The following is a 23,930-nucleotide window of genomic DNA, read 5'->3' on the forward strand; positions in this document are numbered from 1 at the left end:
CCCTATTGAAAAATAGAGGAGTATTGCTCATTGTGTGTGTGTGTGTGGTGTGTGCGCGCGCGTGTGTGTGTGTGTGTGTGTGTGTGTGTGTGTGTGTGTGTGTGGTGTGTGCGTGTGTGTGTGTGTGTGTGTGTGTGTGCACGTGCATGCCTACACACTGGTGCCTTTGTGGAGCTGAGGATGGTCTCGGGCTCTTGCCTTTACTCTCACTTTTGCTTAGGGCAGGGTCTTGTCTTTGTTGTGGGCACTAATCTGGCCAGGTTCTCTGGATGAGCTTCCTGCTCATCTGACAGTGCTGGGATTATACATGTGCTGCCCACATGGGTTCTGGGGGTTTGTGGAGCCTCATGCTGGGGCTGTCTCCCTAGCTTCTCATGATTTCTTCATTATATTTGCCTATTTAACTTTTTACAAGAAGTAAATTATTTTAATTAACTGAATACATATAATTTAACAGAAAAGAATTGGTACCATTCAACCTAAGTTACCCCATTTTAGTTGAATCTTAAACAGGATATTATTGGTTAAGTTATAATTTAAGAAATCTCCCAGATTTCTCCAATACACCCTAAAATAATGAAATGCAGTATATTCAGTTTTCCTGAAATTTTGGTGCTTTTTAGAAAGGCAGGATTCATCTTTACACAAACAGCTCTGAAAAGAATGTTCTCTCTCTTCTTCCTCTCTCAAAGGCATGCAGCCACTTATGTACTCAGTTCAGGAGGCTCTGAATTCCAGACCATGGTGGATCCGCACGGGCACTGATATTTGTTACTACAAGTAAGTATTCTTACAGAAGCTCGCTCTCGAGGGAGTGCGCTAGTGTTTCAGTGTACTGATGAAAACCGACTTCGTATGTTTGCTGGCTAGTTTTATGCTAGCTCACATAAGCTAGAGCCACTGGAAAAGAGGGAGCCTCAATTAAGAAAATGCCTCCATAATGCTGGACTGTAGGCGAGCCTGTAGGTCCTTTTCTTAATTGGTGACTTGATGTGGGAAGGCCTAGCCCATTGTGGCCAGTGCCATCCCTAGGCTTGGTGGTCCTAGGGCTATAAGAAGGCAGGCTGAGCAAGCCATAGGAAGCAAGCCAGTAAGCAGCACCCCTCCATGGCCTCTGCATCAGCTCCTGCCCCCACGTTCCTGCCCTGACTTCCTTCAATGATGAACGATGCTGTGAAGGTGTAAGCCAAGTAAATCCTTTCCTTTCTAGTTACTTTGGTCATGGTGTTTCAACACAGCAGTAGTAGCCCTAATTTTTATTAACTCTTTGGGAATTTTATTCGATGTATTTTGATCCTAGTCAACCCCTACACCTTCCTCTAACTCCTCCCAATTTTATTCCTGTCTCCCTAACGCCCTTAACTTTGTCTCTTCCTCCTTTTCCTCTTTTCTCCTCTTTTTAAAAACCACAAGAGTCCAATTTGTGCTGCCTATATACCTGTGTGTGGGGGCGTCTGTGGTTGACCAGTCAGGGGCCACAGCATTAAAGCAAACCAACTCTGTCTTATCCAGACACCACTGACTGTCCTTGGCTCCCCTGATGGGAGTGGAGGCTTGTTGCTCTGCTGGCTGCAGGCATTCTCAGCTCTGTGAAGTCATGAGTGCAGCAGCCCTGTTGTATCCTGAAGTCACTGTTTCAGTCTGGTCCTTCCTGACTTGGATTTTAGAATCTTTTCTTCCTCCTCTTTTGATGTGGTCCCTGAGCCTTGTGTGGTGTATATGATATAGATGTTCTGTTTGTGACTTCAGCCTCACTTCTAAACAGTCCAGAATCCTTAGTCCTTGCTCCCCGTTTTAATTCTAATTATATATGTAAACTATTCCCAGGTAGCCGCCACTATATTTTTATAATGCTCATTTTGTTTCCTACAAGAACACATTAGGAACATGACTCTTGCATCTCACATCCATATAGTTGGCAGCAGTTCTTTACATCATTCGTCCTCAGTCCAGTTCTCCTTTTATCCGTGCTAGTGCTGGGCCCTTGAGAGCACTTTGCCCTCGGCTTCCTGCGCTCCTGTGCTTGGAGTGCTGGAAGGTGCAACTTACTATTTCACAACTGGAAAGGCTGTTTTGTAAGTCATACCTTTCCTTGATAGAAGGACCCGTGATTACAGTTTGCTGCTGTCTTTTCAGAAATACTTTACTAATGCACACTACTTTCAGATTAAACTCATAGAACTTAAACCATGTAAGTGTCTGACTGATAATTCTGTCCAGCCTTTCACACTGTGGCAGAGACTTGCAGTTTCACAGCATGGACTCTGTGCCTCCTGTCTCTCTACTGATAGAATGCCTTCTTCATTCGCTTAGAGAACGCCTTTTGCTGTGTCCTGCATGACAACTTAGGCCCGTTTAACTGGAGCTCACTGGTGGTTTCATGTGAGATTTCATTTTCCCTGTGGTCTTCTCTTGGAGCATAAATGCTAAATAGTAGAGGAGGTGCTCAGGTTTGAAAAACCTCTGCATCTAAACTAAACATTTATTTTTAACTTTTTATTTGTTGTGAATTTTATTCCATGTACCCCAATCCCACTCATTTCCCAGTCCTTTTATAATTGTTCTCTGCCCTTGTAGCCTCCCCCAAAATAAAAATAAATTATTTTTATTTTTTAAATTCTATTTTTTAAATGATCATGTCCCATCAGTCACACAAGATTTTGTATTGTATGTTTGTAATTTTGGTCTTGGTGTTTATCTCTGTTGGATGCCAGTTTCTGTCCTATTAGTCTGAATTCCCCATAAAGTGGATTTTGACTTTAGATGTTGTTCTTAACTAGCACTGATGTCTCATCCCTTGAATCTTTGTGGGAAGATGACGCCTTCTAGAATTTAAACTGACCTAACAGTTTATGCTCCCTTTGGAAAAACCTAGGTCTTAAATGCTGTTACTTTCTGGGGAAGAAATGGGCTTCGTCTCAGTAAGGTTCCATTCCCGCCTTTTTGTTGGCAAACTGAGTAGCACAAACAAAGGAAATGTGTACCCTGACCTCTACTGTACATTGCTGTAGTGTTTTTAATGCGAGCTCTGTAGGAAAGTGCTCCTGGATCACCTGTCATTGGAGTGAAACGGTGCTCATGTGGGCACTGGTGGGCAAGGTTTTGGAAGAATTGCTCAGGCTATTAAATATTAAACATGCTTCTCTACATTTCAACTCTTTCACGTTGCAAAGTGTGACCATAACATGATTTAAGTTGTTTTGTTCTCTATGAGGAATGATAAAAGAAGTTTCTGTTTTATTTAATTTTTTGCTTTTTCTGTCTACGTCCAGATGAAACGGCAATTTCTTGCAATTTAGCATTCATTGGTTAACACTTCATATGTTGCATGCATTGTTGTGGTTGCTCTCCAGAAGTCTGAAATCAGATCTTTAGGATTGGAGGCTGTTGAGTTGGCTATAAACAGAGCAGAGTTGCCTTCTGTCAACATACATGTCTTGTTTATTCATAGCCTGTAACTTTCATCGAACTGCTGTATGATGGCATGCATATGTGCTTCTCTGGTTAGCTGTCAATTCGGGGAAGAAAAAGTAGACAAGGCTTCCTTCTTGAGCCTGTTTTGTGTGTTCCTTAGCTCTTAGCATGTGTCGTTACCTGTCCACTCAAAATATAGTGATGACGTTAATAACTTGAATATGTAAGTGTATGAATAAATGAGCTTTAATCCCTGTTTTTTCAAGAGGTTTTAGAACTTCAGAAATTAAGTCAAAGAGTATTTTTTTTACTATTTTTTATTTTTTTAATATTTTATTTTTATTAATTACAGTTTGTTCCCTTTGTATCCCACCTGTAGCTCCTACCCTTTTCCTCCCAATCCCGCCCTCCCTCCCTCTTCTCTACCCATGCCCCTTCCCAGTCCACTGAGAGGGGAGGTCCTCCTCCCCTTCCCTCTGACCCTAGCCTATCAGGTCTCATCAGGACTGCTTGCATTGTCTTCCTCTGTGGCCTACAGGCTAATGTCAGTGATCCTTAAAGTCTTTAAAACCTTAGAAAGCCCTGGACAGGGTGTTGTCCTGTGTGTCACTGCCCTTTGTGAATAGTCACCATCATGGGGTTAGTTCTGTTTGTGCATTCCAGAGCCCCTACTTCCATGCTGATTTGTAGAAAGTTTCTCTATATTTACTTATTTGTATTGTGGGGCAGGTGTTGGAGGGTGATGCCTGCACTGCTTGAGTGTGGAGGTCAAAGGACAACTTTGGATTTGGTTCCTTCCTCCCACAATGTGATTCTGGGTACTGAAGTTAGCTTGTCAGGTTTGACAGGATGTGCCTTCACCTAGCCATCTTATGGAGGGCCCCATGCTGAATTTTTAAAGCAATTCTCAGATGCCATATTTTGCCCAGAAATACTTATCTTTAAACTTAAAGACCCCTTAAGACGATTTAACCACCTTACCATTATCCTACAGCAGAAAAATTAAGAAAATCCCTTCTATAATCTAGTTAGTGTTCAGATTTCCTTAGGTACCATATAAATGTTGGTTGCTATTTAGGTTTCTTTTTTTCTATTAGGTTTGATGAAAGATCCAAATTACATTTTTTAAGTATAAAAGCTGGAAAGTGATTTATTTGTAGGACTGTTAGCAGAAAGGAACAGTCTTAGAAAAATCATACTCTACAAAGTATTTCAGGTTAGAAATGTCTGTTGGTTGCTGCTGATCTCCCTTGTTCATCACATGTCACAATTTATGTTAATTTGTCTTTTAATAGTTTTTATCAACAAATTTTCCTTTTCTCTGATTGCTCTTGTTAAACTGGTTTCTCATATAGGACTTTTACATTTGTCTTCTGTGGATTGAATCCTTGCTGTTAACAAATATATCTTATTGGGTCTTTGCAAACTGTCAGTTAGATGTAAAAGCTTAATCAACGTTATTTGTGTTTTTGTCAAGAGCGCTGCATCTGTGATGCTGCAGATTTCCCTCATTCCGCATTACGACACAATAGGAAACACGTCCTTTCTGGCTATTTCCACTTTTAATCTTAATGCTAATTATGGTGAAGTGCTAGGTGTTCTGCCCCAGCTACCATGAACATGATCCTCAGCCTGTGGTCTGATGTAGGGAGCTATCACAGATGATGTAAACTGAGGTCAGAATCAATCACGTGGAGAGCATGTGCTCCATGTGCAGTGTGTTCCTGCTAGAGAAGAGGGTAGTGCTGCCAGATGATGGCGCAGACCGAACAGCCTTTGTAGTGTGCCTTGCGACTTGGAGGAGCACAGTCCCCATAGGCCATAAGCGCATGTGTTTGAACACTTGGCCCCTAGTTGGTGGAATTGTTTGGAAAGGATTAGGAGGTGTGGCCTTGTTGGAGGAAGTGCGTGACTTCCAGGTTTCAGAAGCCCATACAACCCCTAGTTTGTTTTCTCTCTCTGCTTCATGCTTGTGAGGCTTAACTGTGAGCTGCTGATTCAGCCCCGTGCCTGCCTGCCTCCCTGGTGCTGTGCTCCTGCTGTAATGGTCATAGCAGGATGAATTCCAACCAGCAACTATGAGCCCAGATAAACTCTTTCTTCTATAAGTGGCCTTTCTTCTATAAGGTGTCTTTTCATAGCAATAGGAAAGTAACTAAAACAGTGTCTATTAAACAGTTCAGCTAAACTGGGCTTTTCTTTTTCTGTCTGAAATTCTACTTAATAAAATTAGCAAAGGAAAATCAGAATATCTGTGCAGGCAAAATAAAGTGCTTTATTCTTTTCAACTGCAGAAATCACTTCTCAAGAAGTTCAGTTGCTGCTGGTGGACAGAAGGGAAAGTCCTACTACACAATCACGTTCACTGTGAACTTTCCACATAAAGATGATGTGTGCTATTTTGCCTATCACTATCCATACACATATTCAACTCTTCAGGTGAGAGATCCTGGTTATAAACTGATGAATCTCAGTTTGTATTCTGAGTATCAGAAAACTGGAGAAAAGTTGCTTGGGCTTAAATATACCAATCGAACAGGGGAAGGCTGTATTTGTCGGAAACACGCCAGGTGGGATGTGATGGTGAAGTAGCTGAAAGCCTGGGCATGGCCCAGTGGATAAAGGCTTCCCTGCACAAGTGTGAGAGCCCATGTTAGAATCTGTGGCACCCACACAGAAGACCCACACATAGTCTCGTGAGTTTCTGAACCCCAGTGCCAGGGGCGAAGGCAGCTGGATCTGGGTGCTTTTCTCAGGTTTGGTGAGAGACCCTGTCTCAGAAAAGAAAGAAGTAGAGAAGCAATTCATGCTTGACACCCATGTCAGTGTCTGCCCTCACATGCACTCACACAAGTGTGTACACGTGTCCACTCCCATGCTTCCACAAATGAAAAAGAATTTTAGAAAAGAAGGAAGGGAATTTATATATTTCACTTGTCATTTGCAGAAATTGATACTTCTCCAACTTTCTGTGAATATATCTTAACTGAGATTTCAGTTTGCGTAACTGAAAGTACTACAATATAAATATAAACCTTGTAGAAGATTTTAACAGTAGGGAAATTAATCTACATTTTGAATTTTTCTGTAGGAAAATTAAATTTTGGCAAAGGGAATAGGTTCATTCTACAATCTGAGACTCCAGCTCCTTAGAATGTATATGTAAGAGCTGTGGGATCTCTGAATGTTTGTATTGTAGCAGATTGAATAAATAATTGAAGTGAGCAAATAGCCAACTGTGTTCCATTTATTCCTTTATTTATTCCTTTATTTATTCCTTTATTTATTTATTTATTTATTTATTTATATTAAATCCATTTATTCTTGCAGCAAAGCATCTGACCTAAGGCAAAGGGTGTTGAAGGGATGGTCAAATACAGGAAAGAAACTGGACCCACATGAGTAGAAGTGGGGCCTGTCCTATGAGCAGAGGTGATGCAGTGTTCAGTAGAGGGTGGGTGCCGTTAGAAGCCTTTCTGGACTGAGTTCAGCCTCATAGCCTGGTCCTTATGAGTTAGTAAATTCTGTTTTGTGGTTCTTCATTCTTGGAAAGTAATAATAAATATATATAATCTTTAAGTCAGAAGAAATTGTTCATAATTTATGTTTTGTAATTTTAGCTGGCCATTATGTGACATTAGTTATAATTCCAAAATTCTAAAGGCTTTAAAAACCAAATGCTTTCTTCACTGCTCAGACAGGCAGCAAAGCCTGAGCTGGATTTATGTGAGCTTATTTAGAATACTGATTCCACCTGTGCTAACTTTGGATTCCACGTAGGGTAAGCCCGTTGGTGTGGTGTGTAACTCGTGGCGGCACCTGTCTCCTTACATGCAGATGCTTGTATTTTATTTGGCCCTGAGGCCTTAAAACTCTTATTTTAAGAACTGGTTTTACTTTTGGTTCTGTAGATCTCTAGATACATTGTTTCTATACACCAACCCGAGTTTAAAAATGATGATATATTCTGTTTTTAAATTTTTGTCAAGATGCATCTTCAAAAGCTTGAGTCAGCCCACAATCCCCAGCAGATTTACTTTCGAAGAGATGTGCTGTGTGAGACCTTGTCTGGAAACAGCTGTCCCTTGGTGACCATAACGGCAATGCCAGAGTCTAACTACTATGAACACATCTGTCAATTCAGTAAGTCTGTCTTCTTCATTCACTATCAAGCATTCTTACTCTGTGTGCTTTCTGTGTATTTTATGATAGAAATAATACTAAGAGCAGCCATAAGAAGATTTGGAAGTCTTGGCCCTCCTCCTGGCCACAGACCCACCTATGTTCCTCTGGAATGTGAAGGGGTCATCTCAGATTTCCCCCTATGGCTCCATTGATATTTTTAGTTCTTATTTCTAGAAATCATGCTGAAGCTAAATTACAGTGGTATTTTTAGAGTTCAAATATTTTGATAGCTAGTACTAAATAGCTGCTTGTTTTTTCTCCACCACTTAAAAATTTTAAATTACCTCAGTTTTGCAGCTGAGGTAGTAAAATAAGAGCACGGTTCAACTTTTGATAAATGTTTGAAATTACAAATGGAGAGATGCTGTGCATGGACACAGGTGTTGAGTTGTGGGACCGTAACCTCTCATAGGCGTTGAGTTGTGGGACCGTAGCCTCTGTGTGCACTGTGACTCTGCTGCCGTTCTCCGTAGCATGCTGTTCCTCTGTGCTGCGGTATAGGTGTAGATGCTAAATAGCTTCCTTTTCTCCATGAGTTTATGAAACACAGTTTCATATCTTAAACTTGCCCAAGTGATAGTCTTTGTAAAACTGTGTTTCCACTTAGGAACTTTTTTCAAGTTAGATCAATCATTAGAAAATAAGCAAGTGGCTCCAGCCCTGTACATTGTCCAACTGTGCATATGTTCATACTATAAGCTCCTTGGTGTGGCAGCTTGCACGCATTTTCTGTAGTTTTCTCCGTAGGGCTTATGCAGAGTGTGCACAGTAACTTTGCATTGGAATTCTAGAACAGTTCTAGAACCCCAAATGCAACGTCATTCAAGCTTTCAGTAGCTGTTCATTTTCATTGAAATTTTGTGTGCACTTTAGGAAACCGCCCTTATGTTTTCTTGTCTGCTCGGGTACATCCTGGAGAAACTAATGCAAGTTGGGTCATGAAAGGAACACTGGAATACCTCATGAGCAACAGCCCTACTGCCCAGAGCTTGCGGGAGTCTTACATTTTTAAAATTGTCCCGATGCTAAATCCAGACGGTGTCATCAATGGAAAGTAAGTTAAGCGATGGTTAGAGAAATGTCATAGGTTGTTTTGGTGGCTACATATAAATTTGTTGCTGTAATAGCGTTCAAGTTAATTCAGAAGGTGACTTTGGTGTTTCTTTTTTCTAGAAGAAATCAAGTGTTGGTGGGTAATTCATCAAAGATGAACTTCTAAATGCATGTGTCAGTGTTATGATTACATGAGAATGTAATTTCATAAAGTCGTTTTGAATTGTCTCAGAAAGCTGTGTCAGGACGTGAGCTCCTAACACGCAAGTCTTGCTTCCTTGTTGTCGTGTGGCGGTAGGCTATGTTGTGCTCCATAACATTAGCACACAGCTCCTGTGAACAAATGACAGCCTAGTTACAGGTTTTCAAGACTACATAATTTTCATATATTTGCCTTTCTCAGACGGAGGGATCAGATAGCGCATGTACAAGACAATAGATGCACCAGCGTACAGAAGGAACTTCGTATAGCAAATGATTGCTGTTTAGTCAATAGAAAATGTCTCTATTAATATGTTTTATAAAGTAGAGAAGGCCTGAATTGACAACTTATTTTTCTATAACTTACAAAAGTTTATTTTAAATTTAACTCACCATTGTTACATAAATGTGGCGTAAGATTTCACACAAAGCAAATGATGGATGTGAGTTTACTTAAAGAATATGATATATGCTCACTTGAGCCCCATCTGCATTTACTTGAATCCTTACTGGAATAAGTGTCAGAAGTGTATAGGATGCTCTGTGGACTTGTCTTTTCTTCATGTGTGTATGTAGTCACCGCTGCTCCTTAAGTGGGGAGGATTTGAACAGACAGTGGCAAAGTCCAAACCCAGATTTACACCCTACGATTTACCATGCGAAGGGGCTACTACAGTACCTGGCTGCGGTGAAGCGCTTACCTCTGGTACGTGGCTGTATTTTTTTTTCCCTTTTTAGACACAAATGCATTTATTGATTAATGTCTTAGTTAATATATATATAACATTTTAAATTATTTTTTTCAGATTATCATGCAAAGTGACCTTCCTCATCATGACATCTTCACACCTCTGTGACATACCTTGTTCTCCCTTGTTTTCCTACCCCCGTCTTCCTCTGTCCTTGCTTCCACCTCTCGCTGGTTCTAGTACTTCCCTCAATGGGTCCTCTTTTCAGCTATCCTTTTTGTGTTGTGTGTGTGTCACATAACCAGATTTCAACCACATGGGGAAAGGATATAACAATATATATTATCATTAAAATGTGATTAAAAAGAGAAGCATCAAAGCAAAATCACACAAGGCAAATATTGTAGGATTGTGAGGGTTCATTATCTTTAAAGCACAAAACATTGAATAAATATTTTTATTACAATTTATTTACTTGGTATCCCTGCTGTAGCCCCTTCCCTTCCCTATTCCCCTCCCAATCCTACCCTCCCTCACTCATCTCCCATGCCCCTCCCCAAGTCCACTGATAGGGGAGGTCCTCCTTCCCTTCCCTCTGATCCTAGTCTCTCAGGTCTCATCAGGACTGGCTGCATTGTCTTCCTCTAGGGCCTGGTATGGCTACTCCCCCCTCAGGAGGAAGTGATCAAAGAGCCAGCCCCTGAGTTCATGTTAGAGAACATGCCTTTTCCCATTACTAGAGAACCCACTTGGAGACTGAGCTGCATAACTTAGAACCATCTGTGCAGTGGTTCTAGGTTATTTCCATGAATGGTCCTTGGTTGGAGCATCAGTCTCAGAAAAGAACCCTGGACCCAGCTTTTTTGGTTCTGTTGCTCTCCTTGTAGAGCTCCTGTTCTTTTTTGCTATCTTATTGCTTGTCATCCCTCTTCCTTTCTAGTTTTGTGACTGCACATATGTTTATATATTTATAAATATATATATATTTATATATCTAAAAACATAGTTTTAAATCTAGGTTCCATGTATACACCAGTATGTTTTTCTGTGTTGTGTTGATTGTAGTTAATGTAATGATTTCCAGTTGCATCTGTTTTTTCAGATGCATAAAATTCCTTATATAAGTGTGTTGATTAGGAGCAGTCTGGCTGGCTCATACGGTACCTCTAGTTTTAGTTTTCTTGAGGGATGTCCGTACTGATTTTCACAGCTACTGGACATGGTTACATTTCTGAACAGTGAAAGGGGTTCCTCTTTCCTGCATTTCTGTCAACGTTTGTTTTTTGTTTTCTAATAATAGCTATTCTTGTTGGGGTAAGATAATAATCTCAGAGCAGCTTTAATTTATACTTCCCTGGTGGCTAAGGATACCAAATACTTTCTTTTTAAAAAATTACATTTGTTTAATTATTTTGCATGTGCGAGGGGTGTTGTACTGGTCCACAGTACAGCTCTTTAGGTCAGAGGGTGACTTGTAGGAGTTTTCTCCCTCCACTGTATGGGTCCCCAGACACCCTTTTAAGTATTTATTAGCCATTTGTATTTCTTCCTTGAGAACTATGTTTTTGGTTCATTATACCGTTTACTGAGTAGATGATTTTGGTTTTTTTTTTTTTTTCATGTTTAATATAAAAAGTCTTTATACTGTTTAGATAAAAACAAAACCAAAACCAAAACCAAACAAACAAAAAAACAGCCAAAACCAAAACCACAAATAGCAGACTTAGGTTTCTGTGGTGCTGGAAACTGAGCCTAGGCTCTTTCAGAGGAGCAGCTTTCTCTAGATGGCTTTGAAGGCTATGGTGATTGTTTCCTTTGTCATGCAAACACTTTAATTTTATGTAGTCTTGTTTGCCAGTTGGAGTTATTTCTTAGGCTGTTCCATCCTCTTCAGCAAATCCTTGCCTATGCAGTGCTTCCAGAAGCACCTTCCTCTAGTTCTCCAAATCTTCAGGTCTCCTGTCCAGGCCTTTGACCCTATTTGATGGATTCTGTGCCAGCTGTGAGAAGTAGATGTTTCTCTCTAGATTTGGGAACCCAGATTCTCCAGAACACTGTTCAGAAGGCTGTTGCCTTGGTTGCTTTTCTGTTGCTGTGAAAATATCACATTTAAGATCATTTCTAGAAGATAGTTTATTTGGGGCTTAAAGTTTCAGAGAGCCTATGACCATAGTGGAGAATATGACAGCAGGTGTGGTGCTGGATTGGTGTCTGAGAGATCACATCTTGAGCACAACCATGAGGAGCGAGAGCTAACGGAGCATGGTGTGGACTTTCAAAACCTGAAAGCCCACCCCCAGTGACATAATACCCCCTTTAAGATGGCCACGCCTCTTCATATTTCCCAAACAGTTCCATTACCTGGGGACCAAGTGTTCTAATATATGATCCCATGGGGACTGTTCTCATTTAAATCACAACAGCTGTCTTTTTTTCTAGTCTGGTTTTTGCCACTGTCGTAACTGTTGTGCGAAGTTTGTGAAATTGGTTCTGCTCATTTTCAGGCCTGTATTTATGCCCATGCCCCGTTGCATTTGTTACCATAACTTTGTGTCTCCAGCTTTGCTCTTCTGCTAAGGATTGGTTTGGCTGCTCAGGGTCATTTTGTACTTCTGTGTGGATTTTAGGATTGTTTTTGTTTCTGTGAAGGTTGGTACTGGAATTTTCTCTGAAGATGGGGAGTGCGTTGACTTTGTAGATCACCTTTGGTAGTGTGTTCACTTTTACAGTTGTCAAGCCATAAAGGTGGAAGCCCTTCAGTCTTACAGTGTTGTCTCTTATTTCTTCAGTGTCTTAAAAGTTTTCATGTAGAGGCCTTTGATCTCCTTGGTCAGGCTTATCTCTAGGCATTTATTTATTTGTTTGTTTGTTTATTTTTGAAGTTACTATGAATGGGGTAGTTTCCTGCTTATTCTCTTGGCAAATTTGGTTATTGACACCTGGAGAGGCTGCTGACTTTCCTGTGCTGGTTGTGTCTGCTTCAACTTTGCTGGCCATTGCAATGTAGTGAGAGTTTTCTCTTAGTCCTGGGTCCTCTAAATACAGGGAACGCTTCTGCCTTTGCTTTTTTTTTTTTTTTTTTTTTTTTTCAAATGGGAACATTTTGACTTCTTTTTCTACTTTTGTGTTTCCTCCTCTTGTGTTATTGTGTTAGCCAAGGCTCTGAGCACTTTGTTGAATAGAGTGGAGAGAGTAGGCACCCTTGCCTTGTTCCAAATTTTGGAAGAAATGCTCTCAGTTTCCCCTCATTTAGTGTAATGCTGATTGCAGGCTTGTTTTATACAGCCTGATAGTATTGCTCTTCTTACTTTCTTTATATTTTTTGTGAAGGGAAGTTCAGCCTGCTGGAGGCTTTGTCTCTGCAATTTCTGTCCCAAGTCATTTGTATGCTCTATGACTTTTTACTGACTCAAGCGCATTCAGCCAGCTTCATAGGGTGAGACCAGCTCAGTCATGGTGGCTGATTATAACATGGTCTTGAATTTGTTTTGTAAGGATTTTATTGATCATTTTTTTTGCAAGTGTGTTCATTCAAGGCATTGGCCTCTAGGTGTTTGTGCCTGTTTATGATGCCATATGCTGTTTTGATGTGGTGGTGATTCTGGCCTTCTAGAATGAGGTTGGCTCTATTCCTGCTTCTCAGCTCTTCCATAAAGGTTTGCTAGAATTGTCAGTGAATCATCCAGTCTATGTTGCAATATATATATATATATATATATATATATATATATGTGTGTGTGTGTGTGTGTGTGTGTGTGTGTGTGTATAGGCATATATGTATATATGTATTTTATTTTAATTATTCCATCACTCTCCATTGTAATTTCTTTTGGGTTGTTTGTATCTTCTTGGTTTAATTTTGTTAGGCCATATGTACCTAGGAATTTATCTATTTCTTCTGGATTCTCTAGCTTGAATATGATTCTGTGTGTTTCATTGGAATGTATAGTAATGTTTGCCCTTCAGTACTTTTAACTGCCAGCTCAGCTGCTCTTTCTCTATATTGGTGAGTCAAGGCCATTTACATTTAAGGTTGTTAATGAGAGGTTTTATTTGTTGCTATAATTCTGCTGTCCTTCCCCCTGGTTGTTTGGATTAATATTTCTGTTCTCCTCTTTCCTGGTATGTAGAGTTTGCTGGTTTGCTGTGTTGGAAAGGAAGACCTCCTTTCTAGTTGTGTGCTTCTCTTCTGTCATGAGCATCATACTGTCTTCTTCCTCTGTGTAGTGCTCTCTCATGTTGCCTTGGTGGTCATGGACTGCTTTAGCTTGTGCTTCTCGTGAAACACCCTTGTTTAACTCTCATTTTTAAAAAGATAGCTGTGCTGGATAGAGTAGTCTTGTTGGCAGTTGCTTTCAGGGTTTTAAGTGCATCATAGGGGTTGCTGATAAGAATGGCTGTTCTTTCAGCTTCTGTCTGTAAAGGTGAGTGGATGCTTTTCTTTACAGCTCTTAACATTTTGCTTTACTCTATTGGACTCTCAATGTCTTGACTATAATAAGTATTGAGGAAGTTCTCTGTTTATGTGTCTTTTTGGTTTCAAACATCTCTTGTGTTTGAATGTTGATTTCCAAAGTCTGGATAATTTTTTACTCTAACTCCATTGAAAAGATTCTTTATGCCTTTAGTGTTTATCTCCTGGACGCTTAGTCTCTTGATCATGTCCCACAGTTTCGAGAAGTTGAGCTCATATTGATTTTTTTCTAGAAGCTTGAACATAGTATTTTGTCAGCCTTGCTTTCCATTCTCCATGTTCTTTCTTACACTTCATCAAATCTGTTGGTGATGCTTTCTACTGTGATTTTTTTATTTGAGTCACTGAGTTTTTCGTTTCTAACATAGCATTTCCCCCTAAGTCTCAGTTGTTTTTTTTTTTTTTTTTTTTTTTTTTTTTTACCAACTTTCTCATGTACATTGCTGGTTTTCTTTAGGTAATGGCTGCGTTCTTCTCTAGGTAATGGACTGAACTTACCTGCGGTTGACACCTTCTTTTGTGTCTATGTTCACTGTTAACATTTGGAATCTTCACCCAGTGTTCTGTGTATTCCATTATTGTTGAACTCAGGGGCTGAGTAGCTGTGAGCTTCTCAAGGAGACAGGTTGTCAGGCATTGTCTTGCCCTTGGGTTTCTTTATTGCTCTCTGAGTGTCTGTTGATTTGGATGTGTCTTCTGGCTTGGAGGTGGGGGGGGGAATCCTTTTATTGAGCATCTTACCTTTGAAGCATCAGTTACCAGTCTCACTCATCGAGAAGAAAGCCAGCTGCCATCTCACAGCAACATCAGCACACACAGCCCCTTAATAATATCTTTGAAATCAATGACAGCCCACTAATACATCACAAGATGCCATAAACCTGAAAATGGACACAGTATGTTCTCTAGGTTTAAATTATTTAAGCTAAGTATGGAAATAGTAAATGAATGAAATAATGGAAGGAGACTGGTGGGCAAAAAGGAGAAGCAAGATTAGAGAAAAGAAAAGAAAGGTATAGAGAGTAAAAAAAAAAATAGCAAGAGATTAGAAAGATAAATGAAAAAGGGAGGGGTCCTTCTCAGTTACAAGAAAACTAAAAATCAATGCAGGTCAGTGGCTGAACATGGTAGCACACACCTGTAATCCCAGCACTCAGGGAGGCACAGGCAGGCGGATCTCAGTGAGTCCAAGACCAGCCTGGTCTACAAATTGAGTCCAGGACAGCTAAGGCTACACAGAGAAACCCTGTCTTGAAAAAGAGCGTAGATAAGTGTAAGAAGGAAATAAGAAATACAAGAGTTGAAATCAGTGCTGCAGAATGCATAGAAAGGATGGAGAAGGCAGCACAAGAGAGCGAAGAGAAGAGCTCCATCCAGTGGAGAGACACCAGATCTGAGGGTTGTATGAATGGGACCACCAGGAAAAACCTTTAAAAGGTAGTGACGTCTCTGCATCTTTTGCAATTTGTAGATAGAGGGCAGGCCTTACAGAAGGACAAAAGAAAGCTCACAAGAGTGCAAAGACCCATTGTTGGAGCCGCTTCTGTCTGGGTCCTTGAGACCTGGAGATGCCAGTTGTAATCATAGAAATGGGAGTTGAACTGCACTCTCATGTCTCTCCTGGGCTTTATGCTGCTTTTGAGTCTGTGTTGAACAAGGGTCTGCTGTCCCCAGAGCTGTCCTTACTCCTTCTTGGTGAACCAAGGGCTTCTGCTAGCCACGATCAGCTTTGCATCCCATGGGAGGGAAGGTCTCAGTCTTCTGAGGCTTCCAGGTTCTGTGTCTTGGTGGCTCAGGTTTTAGCTCAGGAGTGTCTTCTCACAAATATCTTGGGAGTGTGAGAGGCAGGCACAGTAGTAAGGTCAGTGCAGAGCAGAGGGTCTGTCTTGAGACTTTGAAGACTTCCTGAGTACTGATCACAGTAACACAGGCAGGTGGCTGCTGTAGACGGGAGATGCCCTGGAGCCTCCCAGCTCTGTAAATGAACACCAGAAAACTGCATGTGCTGGCCTCAGCTCAGAGCTGTAGAGCCCTGGTTGATTTCCCAGCTGGTGAGGAGGGCTTCTGGGCACAGAGGGCAGTGCCGCCTCTCCTTACACACTGCTTAGCCTTACTTTTGTCCATAACATCTTCTCTGCCCCTCACTTGTGGTTGGTTGTTGGTCTCAGGTCCAGGGGTAGCCCAGGCTGGGTGCTACCAGCCTGTTGGGTGCTACCCTCTGAATCTTATGTTGTGACAATGGTATTTCTAGTCACCACTGACTCATTTGCCATAGGACTCACCATCTTCCCCATACCTCTATCACTGGATTTGAGCTTTGAGGGCATGGGCTTATCCTGGAGTCAGGACTGGGTTTGAGGGTTGAGGACCATGGGCATTTCCTGAGGGTAGGACTGCCAGGTTTTCATTCTGAGGCCACTTCTACCCCTCAGCCTGCCAGGGACTATTTCCTGCTGGGTGCTTCTCTTGCTCTCTTCCTCACATTTTTCCTGCTCTTTTCCAGCACCCTTTCCTTCACACACTTTGTAGCCTTCCAGAGCCTTCTCCTTGGGGTGTAGTCTGTGTCTCACAGGCTCACCCATAGGTAGCCTCTACCCCTAACCTTCCTAGAACCCTGTGATTTAGTACCTTGTATCTTATTTTTGATAATAAAAGCTGGCTTTAATTATAAAATATTTTCTTTTATCTTTTGTAATGATTGTAGTGTCATGTGAGTAGTATATTCTTGTTGTTTATAATTTGTATAAGCTTTTAACTTTTTGTTTACAAATATTAATGGTAGGTCACTGCTTTAGACTTTAACCTGTTGTATGGCCAGCACAAAGGCAATATGTACACATCTTTCAGATTTCACGCTGTACACGTATGCTCCTGACTATATGTGAAACCCATGCCTTAGGCCTGCCGGCAGATACAACAGGATGCTGTGGACTCCTTTGGGCTTCACACCTGTATCTGTCCTCACCAGTTTTGATTAGAATGTTCCTCTTTTTATATTAGTATCTAATAATATAATTACCTTAATGCAATTATCTATATTGCATTCAGAAAGAGGAAAATGGAAGAGTGAAATTACTGTGTTTTTTTCATTTTAAAAATGATACTTTTAAGGTTTTATTTAAAAGTTTAGTAAATTTTATCTTATGAAAGTATTTCATGTTTTTTGAAATTAGGTAAACTATTTCATCAATCATTTGAACTATTCATCAGTCATGCAGAGCTGAAATAGAATCACATTTATTGTAGTTTAAGTGTTGAAGAAGAGATAAAGAATAGTGGAACTTATGGTTTGATAAGAGACCTTCAAGGATTTAGCAACTGGAACATGAATTATAAACCCTTCTCCAAACTGGCTTTTATTTTTTATTAAATGATGGCTCTTTTAAATGAACCAAAGGAGACAGAGCTTGATTGGCATGATATTATCAGCATTTTTTTGGATGAATCTGAAATTTTAAAATTTTATTTTGGCAACAGAGTTTAGTTTTAATTCATCCTAAAGTTATTGAAGTAAAAAAATCACAATAACATTCTCCTACAACTTTAAATGCAAAACCCCAAAACTGTTTATAGGAAGCATAATTTTGTACATGGAATGAAACCATATAAATTCAGAACTTACAGATAAGGGTTAGCATCAGCGCTCATCTCTTTAAATGTTTTACGTGAATATGCTTGCAAAACCCACAAAATGTGTCTTTTGAGATGCGATATGTATATATCCAAGGTTTTAATTGCTGAAACATATGATCTTTTTAAGGTTTATTGTGATTACCATGGCCATTCTCGAAAAAAGAATGTATTTATGTATGGCTGCAGCATCAAAGAGACAGTGTGGCATACCCACGACACTGCGACTTCCTGTGATGTTGTGGAAGACATGGGATACAGGGTAACTATTACAGATAGTTCATGAATATTTGAATTTCAAATGCATGTAAGCCATAAGAAAAGTTAAGTACACATGAATTGATCTGTCTGGAATTTAGTTTTCTATTTGGTATGGAGATGTAATTTTATTTTGCCCATGGATACCAGTTGTGTGAGCAGCATTTACTAGACAGAGGGTTGCTACAGGGGGATTCTGTGCTCTTGTGTGCTGGGAGGGTCCCAGTCAGTCTATTGCCACACCATTTTAATAATGGTGAATTCTGACATGGTTTCTTTTCTTATTCCTTTTACACTTTTGCTGGGTGGGTTCTTTGTTGTTTGTGGGTTTTTGTTTGTTTTGTCAGTTGCTTTCCTTTGTGCATTTCAGGATATTTGTTTGTAGATTAACCTTGAGATTTGAATCAGAGTAGTGTTAAATCTAAAGTAAGTTTGAGAAAATTACTTACAAGCATTTGTATCCATGAACTTTGCTTGTCTATTTGCTGGAGTCTTATTTTCTTAGTAAAATGTCTTTACATAGGTGTGATCTTTTTTTAGTTCTATCCCCAAACACTTCTGAATCTAAGTACAGTTGGATTAAGAATTTTTCCCTCACATACCGGCTGCCTCCTAGTAGATCACTGATTGCATATGAGAAACTATTAATTATTTCAGGAGAAATTGCTAAGGGTTTTATGATCCTTCTAAAAAGGGTTATATATCAAAATATCTCTTACCTCGTAACTATCAGTGAATGTGGAAGTGAAGTAAGATGGTATTAGACACTGAAAGTATCCAAAGTTTGCCTTACAAATAACCTTTTTTTGGGAAGCTACTAGGCAATTTTTTAAAAAATATTTTTAAAGAGTTATTATTTTTGTTTTATGTGTGGATGTTTTATCTGCATATATGTCTGTGCACCATTTGTGTACAATGCCTGTAGAGGCCAAAAGAGGGCATCAGAAACCCTGAAACTGTAGTTACAGACAATTATGGGTTACAGCCTGTGGGTGCTGGGAACTAAACCCAGCTCCTCTGAAAGAACAAGAAATGCTTTTAACTGCTGAGCTGTTTCTCCAGGCTGTGGAAGATACTCTCAGGATTGAATATTCCCCAAAAGAAGGCAGCATAAGGTAATTCAAGAGAAACAACCTGTATTACCAGTGCAGGAGAGCTGCAGAATATATAGTGTCTAATGTATCAGTGGTCAATGAACAGTAATGACCTTTAGATTCTCAGAGTTCTATTAGATTAGGCCACATTAAGTAAACTGTATCAGTGGAACTTAGGGATATACAGGTGAAATAGGGAATGCTTAATTTAGATCTAGGAAAAGGGTGTTTGAAGGTGAATAGCAGGAGGCCCCAAAGACTGGGAAAAGCTAGACAGAAGACAGCTGGTAGAGCCTTCCCATGTGCTATTACCAATACAGCCTTTCCTTACTGTAAAAATAGTCCAGTATTCTGGGAACTTTTAGTCACCTAAACTGAAAGCAGGTTTCATATTCACATTATCATTTGTTCTGCTTAACTTAGGAATTATAATTTTATTTATATGTGTGTGTACCTGGGAGAGCTTATGTGTGCTGTGTGTCTGAAGTGCCAGTGGAGGCTAGAAGAGGGCACTGGGTTTCTGGGAACTAGAGTTGCAGCTTACTGTGAACCACTATGTAGGTGCTGAGATTGAATGCAGGTTCTGCAAGTGGAGGAAGCACTCTTAGCCATCGTGCTATTTCTTCCATCCTCGCTCTCTCTGCTCAACCCACCTAACGTTTGTTGACCATCTTGTCAGGTCCTCATATCTGGATTCATCTGTTGTTTTTGTCACTTACACAAGACTCAGATTACGTGGTTTGTTTTTACTGTATCAGCACCTACGTGTATTTGCAGAGTAGTCTCTTGTAAGTGGTTATTTGAATAGTATTGCCACCCCACCACACAGCTGAAACCTTCTGAGGCTAAAGTGCCAAGAGAGCTGTTGTTGTCTCTTCACACTGTTTACCACAGCAGCCTTCCTGGGGAAAACAGGGCCTGGTTATTTTAATTTACACAGTGATGGTTGGAGGAGAGAGTGAGTTTTCATGTTGCTCATTACACTATCCTTTGGAAATACTGTTTGCTCATGTTTCTGGCTTTTGTACTGTTCATCTTGTCATTACTGTTTCAAAAATAAGAACTCATTATATGTATAACATATACTCTTTTCTTTTCTGGTGTGTACTATTTAAAACTGAATTTTTTTTTTTTCCCTGTATAATGGCACTGGGTTAGAACTCAGCCTCCTGCATGCTAAATGTGTGCTGGGCTCCTGAGGCCATCCTCAGCCCTGTTGACTTTAAAGTTGTCTCTGTGTTTAACCTCCCTGGTGAAGAGTTGCCTCAGGTCATTCTCAGGGCTAGCTGAGCCCTGTTGGCCACACTTGGTTGTCTCCAGGAGCGATGATGCTTGGGCTCTGCTTCTGCACCCTTTGCAGAGCGCAGGGTGTTTCCTGCATTCCTCTTCCTGTTGGAGCCTCTTCATACATATGGGCCACATTGGCATCTGTGGGATTGTTTTTCCAGACAGCTGTTTATGTGTGTGTGCATGTGTGATGACTTTGCAAGATTTGCTCACATGTTTATATTTTCAGAAATAATTTTAAGTTAGAAAAATATTGGATTGGTACTGTTCTCATTGTTGTGTGTGGTTTTTTTTTTTTTTTTTTTATCTAGAGGTCATTGACATTTAGTGTCAAATCAGCTGGCCTTTGCCAGGCTAATTTGTTTTTAAATTTTAAGCATGTTTTTCTTCATATTTTATTTGCTTATTTATTATTTACGTGTGTGTGTGTGTGTGTGTGTGTATGTGTGTGTAAGTTTGCACATGTGCATGTGAGTACCCACAGGAGCCAGAAGAGGATGTCAGATCCTCTGGAGCATCAGTTACAGACACAGCAGTTCTGGGCGCTGAGTTCAGGTCCTCTGTATGAGCAGCAAGCTCAGTGCTGCAGAGCCATCTCTCTAGCTCCTTTCTTTATATTTTAGCCATGTTTTTTTTGTTTTTTGTTTGTTTGTTTGTTTTGTTTTGTTTTTTTGTAAATGTGTATAAATGTATACTTTCTACATTGTTTGCTATTATTTGTAACAGCAGAAACGTCAACTTAGTAGGAGGCTGAGTGATGGTGAGGGGCACAGTTACTTAAAAATAAAGCAGTGTTTGAATTAATAAACTCTGGGTTACAATTTTATTTTTACAGACTTTGCCTAAGATACTGAACCACATTGCTCCAGCATTTTGCATGAGCAGTTGTAGCTTTGTGGTGGAAAAATCCAAAGAATCCACAGCTCGGGTTGTAGTGTGGCGAGAAATAGGAGTTCAAAGGAGCTATACCATGGAGAGCACTTTATGTGGCTGCGATCAGGGAAGATACAAGGTAAAGCATTTGGAGCGATGTTGCTGCTTTTAAACTTTTTTCAGGTCCATGTGGTTGTCCGCTGTGATGCGTGAGTCCTGGGGACTGAACCCTGGTCCTCTGCAAAAGCGGTAAGTACTCTTCACCTCAGCGCCATCTCTGCAGCTCCAGGTGTTCAGCTGTACAGATATTTGATGCTTCCTTTCATATGTGCACCTGTGGTTTTCAAGTGTGCACTGAATGTATACTTGTCTTACTGAGCTATATGCGTAACACAGTAATGGGATCGACAGTGAGGTTTCGGGGAGACATGAAGGGTGCAAGCATGAATACTCATGGATGCCAGAAAAGAAAGTGGGGTGTCTTCCTTTGTTACAGTGGCTGTCAACCTTCCTAATGCTGTGGCCCTTTAATACGGTTCCTCATGTTGTGGTGACCCCTAGCCATAAAAATTTGATTGCTACTTCATAACTGTAAGTTTGCTACTCTTATGAATGAATGAATGAATGAATTAGTGTACGTATCTGTGTTTTCTGATGGTCTTAGAAAAGGTTGTTTCACCCCTAAGGGGTCACGACCTGCAGGTTGAGAACCACTGCTCTGTTGCTGTCCATTTTATTCCCTTGACACAGGATCTCACTGTCGCACATGCAAACCTGTCATTTCATGAACTAGAAACTTGCCCTTTGGCAAGGTTGGCTGGCCAGTGAGTTCCCAGAATCCACCTGTCCCCCTTACCTGCCCCAGGTACACACAGCTCTGTGTGGGATTTGAACTCAGGTCTTTGTGCTTGAAGATCATTCAGTTTTATACACTGAACCTCTTTTTGATCCTCCCTCTCATTATTTTTAATTTCTTTAAACTAAATCACTTGCTTTGGAATCTTTAAGGAATTTTAATTATTTTATTCACATCCATAATTTTTAAGAAAGCACAGTGGCACATAAGATCACACATTTAATTAGTAATTCATAAGGAGCGCACTATCATAAAAACTCCTATCGATTTAGTAGATTCAATATTAAGTATTTTTTAAGAATTTAATATAAGTACATGAGTACTTAGTTATATTTAGATTTTTGAGTGTGTGACTTTTTTGTGCCTGTACATACATGGTTGTGTGGATATGTGTGTGTGCATGTATGCATATGTGTATGCATGTGTGTATATATATGTGTATACACAGTTATGTGTATGTGTGTGTGGATGCAGTGTGCATGTGTATATGTATGTATGTGCATGCATGTTTATATGTGTATACATATGTGTGCATCTGGACATGTGTGTATGCACACATGTATATGTGTATATGTATACCTGTATGTATACATGATATGCATGCATGTATGCATGTATGCATGTGTGGATACATATGTATGAATGTGCACATGCATGTATGCATGTTTGTGGGTGTGTGCATGGATGCATGTGTGTGTGTGTGTGTGTGTGTGAGAGAGAGAGAGAGAGAGAGAGAGAGAGAGAGCGAGCATGACTATCTTGGAGGTCAGAGAACAATCTGTGGAGTCAGTTTTCTTCTCTTACCAAGTGGGTCCCAGGAATTGAACTTAGGTGGTCAGGCTTGGTGGCAGGTGCCTTTATTCACTGAGCCACATCACCAGACCCACTTGTTTTTAATGTATAAACATATTTCAAAGACAAAATGAATGCCAAATAAATTTACCCAGTTTTGTTTTTATGTGATTTAGTTAATAGAATTCTCATTGATTTAAACTTTATGGAGAGAAATGTTTCTTCCTAAGCCAGGTTTTTAAAATGTTTGATGTGTGGGTTGGGAAGACAGATGGCTTTCTGGGTAAAGTGCCTGCCATGCTAGCTGTGCCTGCTTTCCACAAGGAGTGGGACTCCTTTAGGCTGGCTGCTGGAGAGTCATCTTGAGATCCATCCTTGCTAGGGCCTGCTCTCATCCACACCTGCAGCTTTGAATGGTGTAAGCCTTCAGTTGTTTCAGATGTTCATTTCTGTATCTGGAAAATAAATGATAATCCATATAGTTTGCAATCAATACCTGTGGTTTTATGGTGACATTTAATGTCTGAGAACCTTATGATACACACCTGAGAAACAGTTAAAGATGGGATGGGGCTCTTTTTGATTGTTGGGAAATTAAAATAGGCACTCTTCAGCTGACATGGAGCATAGGAAATGCATTACTGTTGTTGAGTTCACTCTGTCCTTTCCTCACTTAGACACTGTATAGGTGCTCTGAGGTAATGCTCAGAAATGCATAAAGCTCTGACTGACACTTGGGCTTTAGCACTGAAGTCAGAGCAGTGGTTTCCAGGGCTTGCTGGGAAGACAGTTGGAACACAGCTGCACACATGAGCAGGAGTGATTTAGCCAGAAAGTTCTCTTCATTTATTTTATTCCTCAGAGTGTTGGTAAAAAGTGATTTTCAACATGGTGAGTGGGAGTAGGTGTTTTATTACAAAGTTCAGGGTTGACTCCTCTTCAGAAGTCAGACCTGAGTCGATGTTTAGGTATTGTAGCTCATCCAGTAAGCCTTGCATGCAGGGGAGGGGGATTTGGGTGGGGAGAGGCCAGTTTTAAGTACACAGCAAGACCCTGTCTCTAAAAACAAACAACTACCATCAAAGAGCAACAGTAAGATACTGTACTTCAGAACAGTCTCCTTT

At 40.3% G+C, this 23,930-nt stretch overlaps 1 protein-coding gene across 7 annotated transcripts in view; it reads left to right on the forward strand.

Annotated features, from left to right (window-relative positions):
• The window catches only part of Agtpbp1 (ATP/GTP binding carboxypeptidase 1), a 117,230-nt gene that overhangs the window by 82,482 nt on the left and 10,818 nt on the right, over nucleotides 1-23,930 (forward strand). For all 7 annotated transcript variants that reach the window (XM_021647774.2, XM_021647772.2, XM_021647766.2 and 4 more), the window contains exons 18-24: nucleotides 693-780; nucleotides 5,709-5,853; nucleotides 7,404-7,557; nucleotides 8,473-8,653; nucleotides 9,430-9,559; nucleotides 17,777-17,908; nucleotides 21,121-21,297. In XM_021647774.2, coding sequence (XP_021503449.1) covers nucleotides 693-780; nucleotides 5,709-5,853; nucleotides 7,404-7,557; nucleotides 8,473-8,653; nucleotides 9,430-9,559; nucleotides 17,777-17,908; nucleotides 21,121-21,297 — 1,007 coding nt within the window. The remainder of the gene's footprint in view (nucleotides 1-692; nucleotides 781-5,708; nucleotides 5,854-7,403; nucleotides 7,558-8,472; nucleotides 8,654-9,429; nucleotides 9,560-17,776; nucleotides 17,909-21,120; nucleotides 21,298-23,930) is intronic.

The sequence above is a fragment of the Meriones unguiculatus genome, chromosome 3 (genome assembly GCF_030254825.1).
Source record: "Meriones unguiculatus strain TT.TT164.6M chromosome 3, Bangor_MerUng_6.1, whole genome shotgun sequence".
NCBI lineage: Eukaryota > Metazoa > Chordata > Mammalia > Rodentia > Muridae > Meriones > Meriones unguiculatus.